This window comes from Protopterus annectens, chromosome 17.part0 (assembly GCF_019279795.1).
Source record: "Protopterus annectens isolate FY-2018-M chromosome 17.part0, PAN1.0, whole genome shotgun sequence".
Lineage (NCBI taxonomy): Eukaryota > Metazoa > Chordata > Ceratodontiformes > Protopteridae > Protopterus > Protopterus annectens.
The window spans coordinates 88,356,269-88,379,432 of NC_056751.1; the positions used below are offsets into that span (position 1 = coordinate 88,356,269).

Consider the following 23,164-nt stretch of genomic DNA (forward strand, 5'->3'; position numbering starts at 1 on the left):
GTGCACCAGGCTTTTACATTCTTGAAACGGAAAATATGTCTGAAACATGTTCACATATTTCTTGCCCTTACTAATGATTAGAGGTGGGGTTTTGCTTTATGCAAGTTGTCTGCACTTTGACCGATCAAAGTGCACCTGCCAGTATTTATGGGCCAAGGATCTCAGCTGTCAAGCGAGTGATGATTAGGATTACAGTAAGAATCGTGGAGGACTCCCAGGGAAAGAATCTTATGACTTTCTGCAAAGAGAAGTTGGGTGTCCGAAAATGGCGAGCACAGTACAATAACCTCAGTCAATGGGTGTCAATAATATTATTTTATAATTGAACACGTCCGTCGTGCGTTGTTTATCTTAACTGGGGCTTATTTTTGGGGTAGGGCTTGTATCATGACCACCCTGGAAAACCATGCTAGGCCTTATTCTCTGGTTAGGTCTTAGTTACGAAGAAATACGGTAGAGTTCCATTTTCTTTATAGCTGCTCCTACTTCATTTAGGTTGGGATTTTTTTTTTTTTTTTTTTTTTTACTGTAGCTGTGTATGGAACAATACAACTTCTGTGGGGTTTCCTTCATTCAAAAGCTGCTGAAATACTGTTTTCATCTGCCTTTAATGTCCTGTGGACTGGTGTGCACATTGTTGCGGCCATCTATTATAAACAGTGTCCAATGACTTATCTTAATCTACCTTGCAATTATCACAGATAACATTTCTTTGTACCCCCTGACGAAGCACTTTTTCAGAAGCTGGCAGAACATCCCCAATGCCTTCCTCCTTTTTATTGCAACTACTTTCTTAACATCTTTGTTGGCCAATCAGTATTCATTCTTAGTCAGGTCTGCCCTTCCTATCTCCCACTTTTTCCTGCATAGCTACGGTTACAAAAAAGTAACAACACTGAAGGTACTTGCTGCTAAAATTTTTAATTTACTAACAGTACAGTAATTAAAGGAAAAAAAAACTTGAAGTTTTCATACCCCAAGGGTTTTATTAAAATATAATACACAGACAGTTTTAGTATAGCTGACAATCAACTAGCTTGTGTTTTTGGAAAAGCACCAACTCAGGTGTATTGAGCCTTGATTTAATGTCTCATCTGAAGGATGATTAGGACTTTTCAGTGAGTTACCAGTGCCAAAGAGGGTGTGGTATTCTACCTACTGGTACAGTAAATTCTGAAGCAGCAATCACCAGACAGTTCCTCTGAAATATCAGCTTACTGTTTTGCATTACTCCACTGAAAGAAAACCATTGGTGGTTGTACTAATACATACTAATAAAACTCAGGGGAACAGCTATACTGTCTTAGCTTTGAATTACTGTTACAGTACCAATAAGCCTGCTGTAACACATTAATCGCTGCTTCAGAATTTCAGTTTCAGTTCTTATTAACATTTAGTACCCCCCTCCCCACAAAAGGTAGAACACACACAAAGGATATTTGAAACTTATAAATCACTTCAATTTAGTTTTGACTATTCTAAGAAAGCATACCAGTCTGTATGCAGAACCGCTTATTTGCGGTCATCCTTTTTCTTGGATCTGCATTAAAACCTGCCATCACCTCAAACCAATACATCTTTCCATGACTCTCCTTTCTGTTGTCTCCTACTTATTGTTTGCATCCAATACTGTGAATGGGTGAATCTAACAATACACTGGGGAGGTGCATTAGTATGGAATGTCAGAACATACAACTATAAACAAGAATCAAGTCTGCTTGTGATCAGTCTCAAGATGTACACAAGCCTGCATCAGATTGTCCCTTCTGTGGGTTGAGCTCTGTAAAGTACTTTCACTTCTAAGTAAAATGAAAACAAAATATACAAATATAAATTGCATACACACATTTCTGAGCAAACTATGCTCCACAAGAAATCCTGCACAAAGAACACGCTATACCTTCACCTTTGAAGGTTAACTACATACACGTGGATAGTGTGTAATACAGTGCAGCAACCTACACAAAGTAGACCTCTCACAGCATTACTCAGACTTAATTGGAGGAACCTCCATCTGTTCCCACAAACAGGCTCATTCATTCTGGCTATAGTCCGATTAAAAGAATAGTCCGATTAAAAGAAAATTCCTCTGCATGACGAAAATAAATTGCCTTTTCATCAGAGAGCCAGAAAGCTGGATTTCACAACTTGAAGAATAAGCTCCCTTCTCTGTCAAAATCTGACTAGCAAGACCTAGTTTCCTCAGGAATTTCTGCACAGGAAATTCCCACCTGTAAAAGCTTCTGGATATCGGGATTCATAGCCTGTAATGCATGCTTTGTCAAGGTTAAGAAAATCACCTTTTTAGTATTTACTTCTTGAGATAATATTTAATCTTTTGCATTCTTCTAAACAGGAGTCTCTGTGGAAGAAGTCCGAATCAGAGTAGGGTTGTCTAACCAGTTTAATGGCTTTCCTTTGTCACCTGTGAAGGGTCTGCCAGAATGTCTCCCAACTCTGGCAAAGACAGTTCCCACGTCTGACACGCAAGAGTCAGACATGGGTGACCCCAGGTTTGTGATGGCTATTGCAGATTCACCCACTATTAGCAGAGGCACAGACTAAGCTTGCGTAGTCAGCAAGGGCTCTTGGCAAGTATTCTTCTCTTTCTAGGAATGACAAGAGTGAACCCAGCAGGACTGAAGTTATCCATGCTTTAGCCAAAGAACAGAAGCCAAAAGCAATAAGCATTACTCTCCGTTTGAAGGTAATTTGTCACCAAGTGTACACAAGCAGCACACTTTATTCTCATCCCAGCCTCTTCAGAAAGTAGAAGCACAAGCAGCACCAAATTTCCAAGTCAGCACTCCTTTTCCTAAACTAAAGCCACCAACAGTAAAAGAAAAATGGCAAGTAAGGTTGTCACTAAGTGAGCATAAGTACTACACTGTAAAAACAAATCCATGTCCGTCCCAAAATACATCTTTTAGTCAAAACTTTAGAGGTTTACACAAGCAGCATATATATTTTTGTCAAATTAGCTAAATAAACACAAGTAGTTATTAACAGCCCCTGACAGGAAGCTTCCTATATTGATAAAAGCACTGCTGTGACTGGCACAATGTTACACTTGGTAAACACTGCTGATCAACGTATTCTCAAATGTCTACTGACTTTCTGAACCAAAATTCTCAAATTATTCTATCAGAGGATGCCACATGCAGAACTACTCTCTCTAGCAATGTCTGCTCCTAGATGCCTGAAGCACACTAGATGTAGGGTTACAAAAATATCCTGCTCTTATAACCTGGCTTATGAAGATACCCATAGGGAGTAAATCTGCCATCCCATGAGGAGGGATCCAGTTTACAAGCCATATACAGACTCTCCAAAAGTCCTACGGTTACCTCCCCTCTCCTTTATTTACTAGTGTGTTTTACCATTACCCCACCACCTTACCTTTGGGCAGAAGGCTACACATCCTCCTTTCCTTTAGTGTGTATCCTAGAATGCATACATCCCAATAATGATTCTCTGCATTAACGTGACTATTACCATAAAACCAAAAACAGCCTTGGAACGTTCAGCATGTTGATAAATTTTTCAGTCCATAGTCTCCTACAGTTTTATACTACAGTATTCAGCAATAGCTTGTGTGGGACTATCATGCAAGGAAAAACAGTTTTCTTCCTTTACTAAGCATCTTTGACTACCAAATGTACAGCCAGGGATTACAATTCTACATGAAAGTGGCAGTTACCTGCACCATATTACTCCATTCAAGGCCAAACAAGGAAATGTTGACCCTTGAAATATTTAATTTCCTGGTGTAAACTAAAGCTTCCTGTGAAGCTATTCCTTATGCAAGATGGCACAGCTTCCCTTCTGGCCATTAAAGCCTGAAAATCTACACTGGCTTTCCCCTTCTGGCCATTAAAGCCTAAAAACTACATTGACTTTAAATTAAAAAAAAACATGCGTTATTTTCAGGTACCAAAACTGTGCTTTGTTCTCCACTACGGGTGGTGAACTTTTATAACTGACTCAAAGTCACACCTCTCGACCTTTTAGTGCAAGAAATCTGGACAAAGCCTGACATGATGGAGGAACAAAGGCCCAAAAATAGGGACAGATTTTAAAAGTTGATATTATAAACCTAAAAGTTGCTAGAATACATTCTTCTGAAGGATATGAAGTCTGAAACTTACATTTATGTCCTTAGTAACTTCAGCCCTCAGATCTTCCCAGTTATTTGCCAGAAAAACACAAGTTATAAGGAAAGAGACCAAAAATATAGGAGGCAAAAATCTGGACAGTTTATCAGGCATCTGAACTAGCAACAGCAACCTAAGCCAAAACCGAAAAAATACAAACATAGTAGGCACTTAGCAGCAAGCATTCCCTAATCAGAGTAGGGATACAGGGGACTTGGCGCTAGACAGCAATTGCTTGACACTCCAAAGATTTAACGTTTCTGGACCGGGAAAACAACTGCAGATTAAAACATGAGCCACTGACAACAGAAAAGTGCGCCAACCAGTTCAGTAAAACACCATTTACATTCTAGAGAGAACTAGCACATTTTAGCTCAACACTCAAATCACAGAGCCTGTCTAGAATAGTATATTTATAAACTGCTGCACTCCTTTAGACAGGTAAGTTACATTATTTTTATTTAAAAATATTGGATGCAATTGCTTTAAGTGCACAGGTTAGTTAATCCACTCTTACCTTTCCTATGCACATCTTCTAAACTCCCTGCCCTAAACATGCTCTATACCAAACATACCAGCGCATTTATTTTTTTTACCTCAGTTTTCCTGCTCTAATCTTATTTTGCTTTAAACTTCTTCCTTGCAAACAATGGCATGCAGACATATTAGGGATGCCTGCCAACCTAACTAGATCTCCACGGTACATTTCCTAACCTGCCTCAAAAACAAAAAAAAAAAAACACAACAACAAAGTTGTTTTATAAATCCTACTATATTTAAGTGTATTTATTGTTGAATATACAAGGGGCTCCTTGCACCAGTTAATTTATACCATAATGAAATGAAACAGTACTGCCTCCTTTCACAGGGAAAGGGCTCAATGCAAAGCATCTCAAATAGATACCTTACACACACACACCTCATAAAATAAAAATCTTCTTCTGCTTAACACAAAACATAAAATTTTAAAAATATCAGACAACACCATCAACATATCCACTACTCTAGCTTCCTTTTTGAGACTCACTACAGCAATCTTTGTTTTATTAGCAAAGAGACATTTGTATCCTTAAGTCACAACTGAAAAGATGAACAATATTGGCCGAAACACCTCAACTTTGAGGCACTTCATGGAAGGTCTGTGGGTTGTCATGATGATGTGAACACAAGACACTGATGTGTGACCAACGTCATGAGATTAGACAGACCACTACACTCAGCACTGCACGACATGCAACTTTCCATAGTTACTTCATTTACATTTAAAAGCTGTATAAACCCAGGCATGTATGACATCCACCTTCTAATATATATTAGATATTCTATTTTATAGGTTCCCCCATCCAGTGGTCCAGGGTCTGCTTAATTAAATTCAGGGAAGAACTCTGTCCTTCCAGCATGACCCATTTAGGTTTACTGGTGAGGCTTGGGACCCTAGATCAGGTATTTTTGATGTTAGTATGTCTACCAAGTCCATTAGTATTGGATCCAAGGATGCTTTATATTCTAGGCATAGGTTGCCTCTCAGCAACCTGTTGGAAAGTGAATACAGGGACAATTCTTTGAGATGATCTGTGTAGTACTATTTTCTACCCCTTGTATTCTTTTAGTGAAAAATCCCTGTGGATGCTCAAAATTGCTGCATATGCCTGTGGAGGTACAAACCAAAGGGGGTGCTGTACTCAGTAACAGGTTTAATGAGTGCAGAGTACAACAGGATGACGACTTGCTGTGTCATCTAGGCCCAAACTTTACTTAAAGGTTTTGCATATGGAAGGACTTCCTCACCACAGTAGAGACATGATGGTCCCTGACTGCATGGTATACTATCAAGGGTATATCATCAATGAAGCAATTTGCAGGGCTGTCTTGCCAAAAATTGCTATGAAGTACTTATTATGAAGTTTTATGCTAGGACTATGGCACCAATTATTAGATGGTGTTAGGCCCTATTGGAGGATATTAGTATCTTGGGGGGGGGGGGGGGGATTATTGCTCCCAACTTATAACTGTCTACAAACTTTGTCAGCTAGAGGCCCTTGACGACAACCCTAACTTCAGAGAAGTAGATGCCAAACAGCACTGTCTCCAGCACAGAGTCCTGGGGGGGACTCCACTAGTAACCAGCCTTTTTGTGCAGGAAGATTTTCCTATTCCAAGTTCTTTGCTCCTCAACGAACCCACTACCAGAAAGGAATAAAATACATTTCTAGATGCAAACCTACACGTTTTTTGTTAAGCTTTCAATGAAGTGACAGAATTCCTGATGGCTGCAGATAACAAATTTTTTTGTTCTCTCTTTACTGCAGATTATACTTCTGTACTCAAAACTACAGCCCCCAAAAGACCATATTTATCCTCTTTTACCCTTTTACACTATTGGACACCTCAGAGTTTGCCAGAAGTACAGACACACTGATAATGTGTGGTACTAACCTATATAAGGTCTTCTAAATCAAACACACTAGAAGAACATGTACCACAAAGTAATTTTCTATAATTAGCTATATATGATACACCACTGATCAAGGCCTTCAAAAGTACAATTTAACCCCAAAACAGCCTGAAAAGCAAAGGCTGGGATGATTTTCATTCTCCCTCTTATCAGAGCATATGAAGGCAACCAGTGGCTTTTCCTATGGCTTTGTTTTCAGCATATACTTTTCTGATCCCCAGAGTGGATACCAGGACTTCTGGCTAACTAAGCTCGCAAAGGACTGCATACTGGGAGCCACTGTAAAGTTCACCTGACACACAAACCCCTCAGTAAGAATTTACACTCCAATACCTGTTGCACTGAAAATGGGCTCAAACTAAGTGCAAAACTGCAATATTCCTCCCCTCAACATACAGCATAAACAATACTCCAACTGGAAATGAAAACAGCTAGGGACCTTGGAACACTGGTAGATTCTCCTTTGATCATAGGACAACAGGAGTCAGAACACTTACTTAGCACAGCTACTTGCCAAGGGAATAACACCCAGATCTAAGAGTACACACACATTCAAGATGTGCCTCAATAGAAACATCAAAAGGAGTTGGAAGACTCCAGAAGTCCCTAACTATGAAGATCAATGACAAAGACCCAGAGTCACTGACGGATGCTAGAAGCAATGTTCCTTTATTACTTAACAGACTCTTGAGGAGAAATCTATGCCTTGCCTGAGACAGATACCCTAGAGCTCATCTCCACAAGTATAACAGTTCTACAGATCCCAGAACCAGGGACCTACATCTTCATCAGTAGATGAACAAAATGCAATAGAGAAAGATACTAGTCACACAGCTCTGTCCACATCTTCATATTAGACTGCTCATCTCTTTCAAAGACCGCACAGATGACTGGATAGGGAACCAAAAATTCACCCCAAGCTCGACTGCCTCAGCCCTTCTAAACAAAGGCAGTACAACTCGAGGGCGAGTACTGGCAAGGCGTAAATTATCAAGTTACTGTCCATTCTGAATAATCTTATTATCAACTCTGATGCTGTTAACTGGTTTCAAAGTTATCTAGCCGCGAGCAAGCTGTGAAATGGAAGCAAGATCTATCCCCACTCCTTCCTGTTACACTTGGGAGTCCCTCGGGGTTCAATCTTAGGGCCCTTCCTCTTCAGCACATTCATAAATGGTCTTAATACTGCCTCCTGTCAAGCATCTAGAGTTTGTTGCTTAGATATCTGTTGTCTCACTGTTCCGAGAGTCTGATCTGCAAATATACAGAGCTGAGTATATATTTTTTGGTTTTATAGTTTATACTATTAGTGGTTGCTCAAATCTCTGCTGAAACTATCTTCCCACCCCCACCTCCATTTTCTGCCTTGTCTTCAGCTGATATAACTGTTTTTTATAGCTTGTGTGTTACCTAACTCAAGGTTCCCTTAATTTGACCCATTAATAACAGTCTGCATTTAAATTGGAACCTGTGTTCTGAGAGAGAGCCTTACAAGACTACCTGCAAATATACAGAGCTGAGTATAGTTTTCTTTATTATAGAGTTTGTTACTTGGTCTGATCTGCAAATATACAGAGCTGAGTATATTTTTTTGGTTTTATAGTTTATACTATTAGTGGTTGCTCAAATCTCTGCTGAAACTGTCTTCTCCACCCCCCTCCCTGTTTTTGGTTTGTAATTTAAATTTGGTGGCTTTTGCAGTGCCCATCCCACTGTAGATTTGATCTAGGACACTCCCCCAGTCCCATCTCTTTACCGCATTCTACCTAATAAACCCTTTCTGCACTTGATTTTAGTCCTTTTTAATTTAATTGCATTTTTCAAACTGTGTGGTCTAATATTGCTACATACTCAAGTGTGCTAGCTTGCACTGCATGTGAATTGTTTTTACTAAAAAACTGCAAGCCTGTTTCCTACCTTTCCTGTAACTAGTGTTCCAGATACAGATTTGCTGTATCCAGGACTGTTTGAAAGCTTCTGAGCCCCCCAAGCCTTTGTGTGTTGGAGGGAAGCCTTCTAGCTTATCAGTGGGAGTGGTAAGCATTAGGTAACCTGTCTACCACATAAGGAGTGGTTCTGGCCCAGAATTTGTAATTATTGGCCGTTTGGGCAATCTTCCATCTCTCTCAACTTTCTGATTTGAAAGCCTGCATTTGCACTTGTTTCTGTCCTGTAACTCGTCTAGTGCAGATACAGATTCTTAGTTTTAGCACTTAAATTTGCTTATTCATACTCAGCACTTGTAAGCACTAAATAAGCTACTAATTACTCTTCCTCATTACCTAAAGGAAAACAGTTTTTGTACTTACTTTTCTCACTGGCGTTGAGAAAAACAGCTCTTGTACTCACTTTCCTCACTTATCTAGAGGAAAATAGTTTTTTTATTCAGGCATGTCCAAGGGTCAGCTCCCAGTGTTCCGCCCCGTCTTATCTGATGAATCTGGGCATCTTGAGGCAATGTAGAAATTGCCTCATGTACACAGACAACCCTCTCCTCCTACCACCCAACACTACAACCTATGAGAGATGCACTTATCTAGCCAAACTGGAGGTAAAGCTCTCACCAACCAAGACTGAACCGGACAGTCATGAGGAGAAGGTAAACATTTGCACCACACCACACTCATCACATAGTCTCACTACATCTACACCACTAAAATCCACACATAGAAACTCAAAAACATTCGCGGAGGCTCTCAATAATAATCTGCCTAACCAAGAGAGACCTCCAAAGCAGAAACACAAGCAACCTCCATCCCCCAACACAACCCAAATGACACACAGCCCACAGATTCAGTGTGCCACTCAAACACAGCCAATAAGGCAAAACAATATACCCAACACACTAGTCATAGGTGACTCTATAGTCAGGCACACTGATGTCCCACTCACCAGGCTAAACAAGGAGAAGGTTACTGTCAGCTGCCTGTCGAGTGCCAGGATCCGCCACATAACCCACGCACTCAGGTCACTCCACAACAAGTACAAATATGACTCTGTCATTGTCCATGTTGGTGTGAATGACCAGAGACGTACCTCCCTGGACTACATGAAGAGAGACATGGAAGAGCTCTGCGATCTTGTAGCCCAGGCAGGTAGGACCCTAGCCCTGAGTAGCATTCTGCCATCGCCCAGAATTATACCGCAGTACAAGGACAAAATGATTGATTTCAACAATTGGCTAAGCTTCTGGTGCCATTCAAAGGGGATCCAGTATCTGTCTGCTTGGGATGACATGGTCGACAGACCACGATGCTTTGCCACAGATGGCCTGCACCTGTTGCCCCTAGGATTCCGGATACTGGCAAAGGCTCTTGCTGCCCCTATAGTGCCTTTTTTAGGCACGGTTCAAGTAACAAATTCACCACCATAACAGGAACAGGTAAGCAAAAACTGAGGGTAATGCTATTCAATGCAAGAAATCTAAATTTCAAAATGCACTCACTCGAGGCACTCCTTAAAATGGAGAACATCGATATCCGTGCAGTGATATCTTGCAGTGACAGACCTGGTTCAAGGCTCCAGAGAGCACCCCTGCACTACTAGGCTATAACTCATGCCACACTTTTTCGGCCATCTAACCTGGACCAAAACACCAAAGGTGGGGGTGTGTCCATATTCATTAAGGATATCCACACCTCCAGGCTAGTTGCTCAGCATAATGCATCCGAGTTTATCCAAGTGCAACTAACTCTTGGCAAAACTGCAATCCAAATTGTAGCTTCCTACAGATCCACCACCATGCCCCAGGATTCCCACTCCTCTTTTCTTGATGTACTGGAAAATATTAGGGTTCAACCAAACACCCTAATAATGGGCGACTTCAACTACCCCACCATTCACTGGGAAAACTACACACGTACTAACTCCTTAGCACAACGCTTTCTGGAATTCATAAACTCCCAATGCCCTAGATCAACTTATCCACACCCCCACCAGGGGCAACAACAATATCCTAGGCCTAGTCATTACCAACATGAGTGACCGATGTTCCACACCTGAAGTCAACTCCTCGTTGGTCCGATCTGACCATAAGCTAATCACCTTCGATATCCACATCCCACCTCCACCCCCCCCCCCCATTAAGGAAACCACAGTAAGAAATTTCTCCAAAGCCAACTTCATGCTTCTTAAGACAGAAGTAGTGAACTTCATGACACCCATGCAGATGGACAATACAGTTACAACTGCGGAATCCTACACAAATGCGCTGTATAAGCATCTACATGAGTGCATGGATCGTGCTATCCCAAACAGAACCAAGACACTATCCTCCAAAAAAACGGAAGCTGTGCATGGATCGTGCTACCCCAAACAGAACCAAGACGCTATCCTCCAAAATAAGGAAGCCAATCTGGTGGTCCCCTGCCATAAACAAACTGTACAACAGAAGGAAGAAACTGTTGCAAAAGAGAGAGTAAAATCCCATGAGTGGAGGAGCTCCCTGGTCAGCCTCAGTAAGAAGCTGAGATACTTTATAAGATCCTCCAAAGCTAGCTACGAAAATAAAATTGCCACTAATTCCAAGGACAACCACAAAGCATTCTATAGCTATGTCAAGAATCTCAATGGCAACACCCAGATCTGCTCTGAGTTACAGCACCAAAGGCATGAAAATTACAGAACCAAATGATATTGCCAACATCCTGGCAGATAGGCCCCCCCTCACCCCCTAAAGGGCCCATATCTATACAGGAAAATGCAGAGTCCCTGTAATCGCAACTACGCAGGTGAAAGCTGCACTCTCTAAAGCCAAAAACAAAGCATCCATGGGACCGGACAACATCCCAGGCTGCATTTTACACGAACTTCAGAATGAACTGGCTCCCCACTTAAGCACCATGTTCAATAGCCTAGCATCAGGCTTTGTGCCCACTGAATGGCGCACAGCAACAGTTATCCCACTCCACAAAGGGGGAGCCACCTCTGATCCCGGGAACTATAGACCTATTAGCCGGACGAGCCTGGTCTGCAAAGCCATGGAACGTATCATCATGGAACTCATACAAAGACATTGGTAACCTCCAATCTCTGGATCCCACTCAGTTCGGGTTTGTGAAAGGCAGATCATGCCTCCTGAACCTGATCGACTTCTTTGAGGCAGTCACCAAAGCCGTAGACGAGGGTAAAGTGGTTCACACAGCCTATCTTGACCTCGCCAAGGCTTTTGACACCATCCCCCATTCTGGAATTATAGCTAAACTCAATAAACTAGGCATAAATCCCTACGTCACAAGATGGGTTGCCAACTGGCTCACTGACAGAACCCACACTGTAAACGTTGCAGACTCCAAATCTGACCTCAAACCAATGACAAGTGGAGTACCACAGGGTTCCGTCCTGGGACCGCTCCTGTTTGGTATCTACTTATCTGAAGTACAGGCTAACACAGAAGGCCTCTGGCTAATGAAGTTCGCAGATGACTGCAAACTAGGAGCCATAGTCAAGTCTCCAAATGATGTGAACATCCTACAGAAGGGCCTCTATGAGACAGATGCCTGGTGTCAGAGCCATGGCCTCAAGCTCAATGCCAAAAAGTGCAGTGTCATCCCCTTTGGTAAGTACCCATGAACTACCACATAGGCAGCAACCTACTTAACACCGAATGTGTGATAAGAGACCTTGGGACCCAGGTGGACAGTAGTCTCTCCTTTGATAGTCACATCGCCACAGTAGTCGGGAAGTCCTTCTACGTGGCACACCTCATCTAAAAGGGTTCTCGTCCAGGAAAAAAACATGTCATCGTTACCCTCTACTCATCACTCAGACCCATTATAGAGTAAAACGCCTCTTTTGGAATGTACCTCACAAGACATCTGCAGCAGCTGGAAAGGCCACAGAAGTACCTCACAAAGAGGATTACTGGACTCAAACAAATGCCCTACACTGACCGCCTCAAAAACTCCAGCTTTACTCCGTAGCATATCGCCTACTCAGAGGTGATCTCTGCCTAACATATAAAGTTATGTCAAACCCAGAGCTGTTACACATGCTACACCTAAAGAAATCCCAATCCCTCCGAGCTACACGCTCAAGGGACCTAAACCTTGTCACACAATAAACAGGACATGCTGGAGGGATAGATTCCTATCCCAGAGACTTCCCATACTCTGGAACAGGCTACCCATCTATGTCAAGCAAAGTTCTTCATTACCACTCCAAGAAAAATCTTGACAAGTGGATGGGAAATAGGAAATACTCCCCAGGGATCATTTCTGTCTCTCTGCTCGTCAGTGGCACAGGAAAATAACTTTCTTGGGTGGCGTTAGCCAGGGAACCTTGTTGGCTAGGCTTGCATAGGCTCTTGGGCCGATAGATTTCATAGGTTCATAGGTAGGTACTAGGCTATCACACATATGCAGATGATAGAACCCTCATATATTTGCAGCATCCACAATAACTCAACTTCTTACAGTCACACAAAAAGCTCTCTCTGATATTGAAATGTGGCTAGCAAACTCGCAACTCATTCTCAGCCCTAATAAAACTAAAACTTATGATCTTTCATTCATCTAAACTTACTAACCTCTCAGCTAACTTTTATACCACTGCCAGTAATACTAGGATTTCCCCCCCGATTCTCAAACAAAACTATTAGGCGTCATAATTGACAGACTAAAATTTGACATACACATTTCTAACACAATCAAATAGGTTCACAAGAAAACTGGAACAATGTACAGATACAAAACATTCTTAGATGCTGCAAGAATAGTCATAGCTAGAACACACCTTCTTCTCCTCACTCTTATATGCATCCCCCATACTTACTAACCTCAAGTCAGAAGTAAATTAGAATCATGTTACAATAAGGATTGCCAAATTTGCAACAGATTCCACATATTCAACCCATCACTGTTAATGCCTCAGAAGTCTTTCTTGGTTGGAACCGTCTTGTGTTATGAACTATAAACAATTAATAGTGGCTCACAAAATAATGCACAATCCCGACAACGTACCTTCCCTAAAAAATATTCTAAAACCCTATTCTAGCATTCGTAATCTTCGATCATCTAACAAAGACTTACTCCAAGTAACCAAAGTATCCAATACAGCAGGCAACTCTCTTTTACTCTAACATTGTTGCCATAAATTGGAATATCCCTCCACATAGTATTAGATCCATAAGTAAATCAATCATTTCAAAACATCTCCCAAAAGACACTTATTTGAATCTTGGCTTTGCATCTTGGTTTTGCACATGGAACACTCCAGGTTAATTATTAGCTTAGCACTACTTATACAATTTGGCTGTACGTACCAACTCTGTTAACATATCCCTTCTAATTAGTTACTTTCCTAGCTGCAACTCTCACCACAGAAGTATTACCAACTAAGCACTACTTTGCCCAAGTTATTCTCCCTACTTCATTCCCTAACTAATGTTACGTTATTCCACATATACAAGTTCAACCATATATTTGTTTATATTCAAGTGTTTTAAAGTCTTGTTCTACTTGATACTATGTACACATTGTTTTTTTAAATTTTTATCCTATAAATGTGTTAACACTCATTTTTTTTTGTCTATAATTTCTATTACTTGATGTGATGACTTTGTATGCAAGCTTAAGCTGGAGCTTTTCTCCCTGGGCCTCCACTGAAAATGGGCACTGTCCCAGTTGGACCATCCCTGTAAACAAATGTAAAATAAAAATAAAGTGACTCTACTGCCTCTAAAGTCCTATGAATACTATGAAACAGCAGGCCAGAGTGTCACAGCCACGCAACTCTGAAGAAGGGCCTAAATGAAAGGTGCCCCAGATTCAAAAAGCATGGTACTTTTCAACTGGACAGGCTTCGACAGACCTAGGGGGCTGAGGGAAGACCCAATACTCACAGATTGCTGTTTAGTTATGTCTGCTGCAGAATACAATATTCAGGGGCTGCTGCTTAACATTCTGAGATGGTTGTAATTTACTGGACTGATCGATTTCCTTTCAAGTCCTGCCCTTGTCACACACCTGGTAATTCTTGACAGAAAACAAGTAGTCATGACTTACACAATTTGGCTTAAACAGGCACTAACTAGCTCAAACACATCGTTGCAGGAGTTTCATTCCAATGCAACTGCATCTGTGGTTACTGGAAATGTATTGGCATATTTCCACCTTAAGGTAATAACTGCTAGGTACTGTTACCATCAAGTTCTGTAACTGCAGACAGGAAATTACCAAATCATAAGCTGTGTTGGTTAAAAACTGAAAGCTTGTTTTGATGCCATACCAAAAACTTCAGGTTCAAGTATACACTTCAGTAAATGCAGATAGATTCTGAATAATGAAAAGGTGAAAAAAAAAATTATATTTAACTTCTCAGTTAGCATTTAAAATATCTCTTTACAACTCAAATTAATTCAGAAAGTTAGTGTGTATACCACTTGGGTCTTTCGGCTTTTCCCGGTTAGGGGTCGCCACAGCGGAACTCCGGTCCGCTAATGATTGCCAGCCGATTTTTACATGCAGAGTTGCCAGCCCTGATGCACAACCTTCAACGAAGGTACACCCATTCACGCACATAGCCACACACAAGACGCTTTAGCTGAGAATCAAACAGGACATCTTACTGTGAGGTGACAATGCTACCGCAGCACCACCACCACAGTTGCTTTTCCTTTGACAATTTATAATATATGCAAGTAAAATTACATAAATTTGCTACACATATTGTTCACATTTTCCTCCACAATTCATAGGTTCATATATTAGTACTAGGCTAATTGCCCTTGTCAGCTATTTTAAGCCTACTCAATTTTACCTCAAAGGTGAGAATCAAACCCTGTACCTAGCAACTGTGAGGTACCCATCATAAACTGCACACACTTGTGGTTTATCAACATTTTGTTCTCAGTTTGTCTTATTGTCAAGTACCCATCATAACCATTATACCAACCTTCCCACCCCATAATTTTGCTCAGAGCTCCTAAAACTTGTGATGCTTAGAGAAAGCGGCTGTTGTGATTAGGCTCAATGTACTTACAGTAAACTCCCCCTCCCCTGGAAGCTCGCTTTTCTGGGTGTTCCTGGGTTACATCACATGTGATGTGTAAATAGGCATTCATGGATTGCCATCAGTCACAGCTGAAGTAAGGAGTCACACAAAATGTCACTAGCAGCACACACGTCACATTTAAATTCATCTTACATTTAGTATTTCAATTATTAGTTCTTTTGTATGCTAGTTTTTGTTCAGAACTGTTGATGTACTCAAGGCATTTCAAAAACAGGTCGATTTACTTCATGGTGAATATCTTAAACAGACATTTTTAATTCATGTTAAATTTTAAGTCACTTTCAATTCATATAATAAACATTGCTTAAATTAAAATAGCAATGCGAAATTAAATAAAATGAATATGGTTATTTATTCACATTGGTCATACTGTCTTGTGTGATATTTACACAGTGAATTTCTGGGTGTGTCTTTTCTAAAAAGATTTCAAGGCTGCATAAAACTAAAGCACAAATGGTGATTTCCCACTAGTATTTTTCCCCCCAACCACCCTCCCCTTTGTTGATTTGGCCTTTAAACCTGGTGATTTTAAAAACTGACCACCCTACTGTAAATGGAGCCTTTCTACACTGCTGTTGATATATTGAATTAATTTGCCTTTCCTTGCACTTATATTAAAATAGTGCATTTTGCCTCATTGTCTGTTCCGATTTACTTGCACTAAATTTATTATCTAGTTAGCTGCTGGATTAAAGTAGTGTGTATTTTTACATTTTAGCAAGCACTTGTCAGTGGCTTTTCCATCTACTGCACTGGGAGGGTAGCCTGGTCTGTTACGGTTGGGGAAACGCTTGAGATTTCTGCATGTAGTTTTACTGGCTGGCAGGCTTATCAATCAGCTTCTCATTTTTATTGGTTTCAAAAATTCTGTACAATTGAGTGGCTCATTTACACAAACCGAAGTACTTTTATTGAATAATCACACTTTTAAAGTATTCTGCTGTATCCATATCTTTATGTTTGTTTGTGGTAGCATTTCATTCTGGGCACTCTTACTATGCTCCTACATTAGGAGGACTGGGATTATTCATCTAGTGGCAGTAGGAGTTTACCTGGTCTGAGCAAGGAAGCACAAAAAAAAAAAAAAAAAATTATATATATATATATATATATATATATATACATACATACACACACACACACACATATACACATATAAATACATACACACACATTTCTTTTAACACTTCTTATATACTGTGACTGTACTTTAGCAGTGACTGTACTTCAGCAGTTTCAAAAAATGTACTATCTGCTGCTGCTTTAAGTAGCTAATTGCACTGCATTACATTGTATCTATTAGTTGTAGAGCTGCTCTTGTAGTTTGTGTAGTCTTATCAGACTTGGGCTCCAAACCAGCTACTCTACATTAACAATGCGTTTTTCTGCACCTTTGTGACAGAAGTGTGTTTATCTACCTGTCCGAGTTGGGGATTGTTGGAGGAAGGCTCAATGTGTGCTTTCCTGATTGGCAGCTGGCTTTAAACTTGTTTCTCTTTACTTGTATTTAAGCCCTGTGTTTGTGCAGTGCTGCTCTTTGCGCAGTAGCAGTGCTCTGCATATATGCAAAAGCCCAGAAGCTCAGTTTTTCCCTAAACAGCTGTCAGTGAAACCATTCCAAGCTTTTCTGCTGCTTTATGAGAACTCAGTTGTGCACTGAGCAGCATTGCCTTCTTGATCATCCTTAGCCAGCACAAAGTATAGGTTCCCTCTTGTAAATCTTGGCACTAAAACCACAGTCCTATCAAATTAACCCATTCCCTTCTCTAATAAAACATGCTGCAAATGCCGGCTATCGTGGACGGGCAGTTTCCCCATCATCTCTCTGGTCAGCTTGATAAGACACTGGCATACTGAGGCAATTATTTTATTTATTTAACATTTGTTTACTGGGAATGTCTGACTTGGAATGAAGCCAGTTTTTAGCAGAGGCCCGGGGAGAAACACTCCAGATGCATGTCTTTGTAACGTGGGAGGAAACCAGAGCACTGGGAGGAAACCCACACAAATGCAGGAAGGACATGCAGACTCTGCACAGAAGGCACTCCAGCCGAGAATCGAACTGGAGAACCTCTTGGTGTGAGGCAACAACTCTACTGCTGCACCGTCCAATGTAGCAATTGTCTCATGTATACCGACAACTACTTACTCCTGAAACAAATACTTTGTGAGAGTTGCACTCTAAAATTGGAGGCAAGACAGACCTTGTTTTACAACAGTAACCACCCAGAAGAGCAGCAGCAAAGTCGTCCCAAACCCTACCCAATACCAGGTGGCATGTATGAAAAAGTCTATGACTACGCATGTTGAAATCTTCGTCCACATGAACATTCAGCTGGTATAAGCATTCTGAGCATGCGGTATACAGATCCTGCAAACTTGTTATATAATACCAAAAAAAAAACAGTTGTTCAGATTATATAGTTTTCTTTTTAATAATGATGCAAAGTGCACGCCGTGCTATAAGGTAATACATTTTAAAGGTAAAATGAAAGGAAAATGTGTACAACTTGTAGTAACTTTAAATCCTCTACTGACCAGCTGATGGATACATAGCACCATCATTATTAAAGACAAGACTATTTACACCAGGAATAATGGTTATTTCTTTGAAGAATAACCAGTATAGCAGGATCTGTAAACAGGCATCTACTTTTCTGAAGTACAAGCAAACGCAGGAGGGTTATGGCTGACAAAGTTTGCAGATTAACTGGGCGCCATAGTCGAAAACACATCTGACACAGATATCCTTCAGAAGGGCCTCACAGAAACAGATAACTGGTGCCAGAGCCATGGCCTAAAGTTAAATGCCAAGAAATGCATAGTCATACCCTTCGGGAAAAACAAGGTTACCCCTAGCTACCATATAGGTGGCAATCCACTGAGCACAGAAGAAGTCATTAGGGATCTGGGGACCCAGGTTGACAGTAGCCTTTCGTTTGACACTCATGTTGCTAAATTAGTTAGGAAAACCTTCTACATTGCCCACCTGATCATGAAGGGATTCACATCTAGATCAAGGGAGGTCATCGTCCCCCTGTACTCATCACTCATTAGACCTATGATTGAGTACAATGCCCCATTCGGAATGTATCTGACCAGACACCTGCAGCAGCTGGAAAGGCCCCAAAAGTTCCTCACCAAAAGGATATCAAAAATATGTCTTATGCTGCCCGACTGAAAGAACTCCAGCTCTATTCAGTCTCATACCGCTTGCTCAGAGGTGACCTGTGCCTGACATATAAGGCCATGTCAAACCCTGATTTGATGAATATGCTTCACCTCAAAAAATCTAGATCCCTCAGAACCACAAGGGCGGGAGACTTAAACCTTGACACGGTTATTAATAGAGCGTGCTGGAGGGACAGATTCATCACCCAGAGACTCCCTATGCTGTGGAACAAAATCCCGGTACATGTGAGGCAGAGCACCTCACTGGCCTTGTTCAAGAGGAATCTTGACCAATGGATGGGAGATCGCAGATATACCCCAGGGATTACTTCAGTGTCACTGCTTGACAGAGGCACAGCAAAATAATAGGCATAGTTTTATTCAAACTAAAGGGGTGGCGAAAGCCAAATAACTATGGGCTAGGCTTATAAATGCCCTTGGGCAGATAGCCTAGTATGAACCTATGAACATGAACTGTAGTAATAAAAAAAAAAAGTCAGCTTACTAAACTGAACAGTAGCAAAACGAAAAGCCATGATGTTGTATGTAAATGATGGCCGTGCACAGCTGACAGTGACCACACATCACAACTGTCCAGATTTTGCAGAACCTGTTCCTCATACAATTTGTGTTTTTGTGGATTGTTGTGGCAAATCAACAAAGGATGGAATTTAAGTCAGAGTTTCAGACTTCACATCCTTCAGAAAATACATGGTAACACAAATCTTTCATTCTAGCAACTAAGTTTATAACAGTATATTTTATTTACATATATATATATATATATATATATATATATATATATATATATATATATATATTATATACACACACACATATACATAGACATATAGCAATATTTAAAATTTGTCCCTATTTTGGGGGGCTTTGTCCAAATTTTTTGTGCTAAGAGGTTGAGAGCTAGGACTGCGACAGGATGCAGAGACACGAATAACAATCTTCTTGAATGTAATGCGATCCCGGAGTTGGTGTATGTAGTGCTTTTTTTGGCAGGGGGATGCCCCCCAAATATTTTGGGGGGGCAGACCTCTGCAAAAAAAAAACACCCTACAGGCAATAGGACTGCCCCCTCGATGAATACTCATGGAGACGGTGAAGCAATCTGCATTGCATATCAATCTTGCATCATTTGCATACGACACAAGGCCATTCGGCATATAAATAACTCGTTTATGGGTGAAACGGCTATGGTGTCACTGCTATAAAACAAAACAATTATGCCTAATACACTCAAGGACTTTTTTTTTTTTTTTTTACTTCAAATGCACACACTCAGTTGTTCAACCTTCTGTACCAGTCCAGCCATGGGCATACCTCTCAAGTGTACCTCATTACAAGGAACGTACCCCATTTGGGGTCTTAAAAAAGTTAATGTTCCTCGAAGTTCCCCATTGAAAGGATCTGACACATTCTCTATTAGGATTTTTTTTTAACTGATATCCATGGTAAATAGAAATGAATCATGTTAATTCATTAAATGATATTTTTTGTAAGTAAAACCAGCATATTTTAATCTTCCTATGACCTTCCTAGAGGACGTTGTTAGTAAGCTGTTAGTATGTGTTCCACATTTTGCCCATTTGTTCCACATTATGAGGGCTAGTGTTCCTCATTTTGGTGATGAAAGGTTGAGAGCTATGGCCGTGTGGAGGCAGCATCCGCATGAATATTCACAAGCCCCCAGCCGTGCGGAGGCAGCATTCAGTCGTTCGAGCCACAAATAAATGACATTGAGCAACCCCTCAAGTAGAAGATACTGAGCATTTGACAAAGTCGATACTAAGTTTATTTACTGACCAACATCATTTCAGCTTATTCAGACAGTGACAAAGATTTAGGGTTACCACCTGTCCCACTTTGCGAGGGACAGTCCCTCTTTGGGCAGTTGTGTCCTGACAAAAAATTGTAAAAATGGCAAATGTCCTGAGATTTTAGAACAAAATTATTTCCAATATTTTATGTAATAGTTGCATAAAACAGTTATTCTGTATCTAAAATACCTAAAAGTTTTAAGAAACAGAATAAGCAACTAAAATGCTACAAGAATAAGCTTTTATTTAGGTAAAAAAGTTAAGTTCTAACCTTTGTACTGACCATGGGTATGTGTCGGCCTGTAAAAATCTGATGTTTGTACCAAAAATGTCCCACTTTGGCCATTTGAAAAGGTGGCAACCCTACAAAGATTCAGTTTATTCTTGCACGTTGCATTGTATTGTAGTAGTGCTCTTTTACAGTTATTCAGATTAATGAATCTTAGCATCTTGCTCTCTGTTGTTTGTAACAGGAGTGCTACTGTCGAAGATTGCGTAATTACAGGCAGAGCATATTCTAGTATGTTACCAGTAATTATTCTGCTAGCCTCTACATGGCGTAAACAGAAGGTTTTATATTTGGCTTTAAGGTGGGACAGTACTCTAGGTTATTACTGAATCTGTGCGTGGGATGTAAAGTTCAGACTGGAGTCTAAGGTAAATCCCATATACTTCTGAGAAGTAGTAGTTGGCAGTGAATTACTACACCGGTCAGTATTGGTGACATTAGAGACGCTATAGTGTCCTTTTGAAAAATTTTACTTCAGTGACATGGAGGATTGTAAGCAAACACGCATCCTGTATAACGGAGGACTTCTAATCACCGGTAAAGTATCCATGATGCGACATGGAAATTAGCATGCCTGTCAATTTTCCTTGATATCCCCTGCCAATCACTAAGGGCACGCCCTAGGCAGCGCAGAACTAACAGCGAGGTACTACACTAGTAAATTACCAGTAAATAGCCTTAACACGCTTCGACTGAATAACCTCTAAAAGGTTGGTTAAAGTCACTAACTCACGATGGACAGGGCTTTATAACAGGAACCAATGGCAAGCAGCAAAGCTCAAGGAAGTACGTCATTAAGCAATTTAATATGAAAGGAGGGTCTACGTTTGACGTTCTGAAACGCGGAAAACAATGTATGAATGAATACTACTTCCAACACTGACGAATATACCAAACGAGTAACTAGCCCGAGGTCATTCAAAAAACAAACATAGGCTGAGCAACTTTTTTAAAAAGTAAGGCATACGGGCAAGACAGGCATTCACCAATAATTACTACGACAGTAACAGGCTTATAATCACACAGACATTCACTTTCATTCTTAATTTCTACACGACTATGGAGAATGAGGAAGCCCTTAAAATACCGAGAGCCGAAAAATCATTGCGTTCGTTTCCATTCAGTTCGTTGGAAAACCTGGCAGCATTACGCAAGCCCATTAAATAAACAAAAAAAAGAGGAGGCCTTCGATGAGTCCTTGGATACTTACTGACTCTTAGCAGAGCGACGTAAATCAAAAAATACCGCACAGATTTTAACACATCCTGTCGCATCTTCTTTTTCATCTCTTCGGGATCCACTTTTTGGCCTAAACCCTCAATGCGAAACATAGCACTAGCACGTTTCAGACAACAGACCGTTCAGTGCTCCCTTACTTTAACCGATAGTGGTCGTGACGGACAATTCTCCTAAAAGCGCACTGGATTAACCCGTGCAGCGATAATACTATGTAAAGTCCACGTGATTTAGTTGGTGACGGCATCCCTCTCGTTATCGAAAGCGTAATACTCAAGCTCTTCTTTACAAAATTGAGGACAAAACAAGTTAATGATGAGCCATAATTAGGGACAATTCAGACGTATGATTGAAAGTATGTAGAAAAAAATGAATTTTTTTGTACTGGTACAAACTACGACAGGAAGGTCATTTAGATTACCTAAAGGAGAGGCTGGACGGTACCCGTAATTTTTGGAACTTTAAACCGGGTTCTGGACTGTTTCCCTTTGGAGAGGATTTCTCCAATCTCATGGCGTACACGGTAGCGTTTGCCAAATAGTGACAATGACAAGTCTCATTTTAATAGTAATGTAACTAGACTTTTTTCCTGATTTTGACTCGCATTTTAACTCTGTCATGGGTGTGTACAAGGCTAATGGCTCTGGAGCCTTTACAAGCCTAGCCCATAGAAGTGCCCTGAGATTGTGCCGCCTGATGTTAGTTCCCAGTGCCTGTATCAAGTAGAGCCACTGGAGTGATCCCTGGGGTGAACTTTCTATTTCCCATTTCGATTTCTCTTGAAGAGGGTCAGTGAGATGCACTGCTTGACATGTACGGGAAGTCTATTCCAGAGCATGGGCTGTCTCTGGGTTATGAACCTGTCCTTTCAACATATTCTGTTGATTGTGGTAATGAGGTTGAGGTCTCTGGAGCGTGTGGTGCGGAGGGATTGGGCAAGGTGACATTTGTTACAGGACCTAAACTGGGACACTTGAGGGCCGCCCTGCGAAGCCAGGTCTGCAGTCCCATTCTC

At 40.8% G+C, this 23,164-nt stretch overlaps 1 protein-coding gene across 1 annotated transcript in view; it reads right to left on the minus strand.

Annotated features, from left to right (window-relative positions):
* TOMM5 (translocase of outer mitochondrial membrane 5) overlaps positions 1–22,362 on the minus strand; it is a 34,138-nt gene extending 11,776 nt beyond the window's left edge. The window contains exon 1 of the mRNA XM_044059292.1: positions 22,124–22,362. Coding sequence (XP_043915227.1) covers positions 22,124–22,244 — 121 coding nt within the window. The 5' untranslated portion in view covers positions 22,245–22,362. The remainder of the gene's footprint in view (positions 1–22,123) is intronic.
* Between the last annotated feature and the right edge of the window lie 802 nt (positions 22,363–23,164).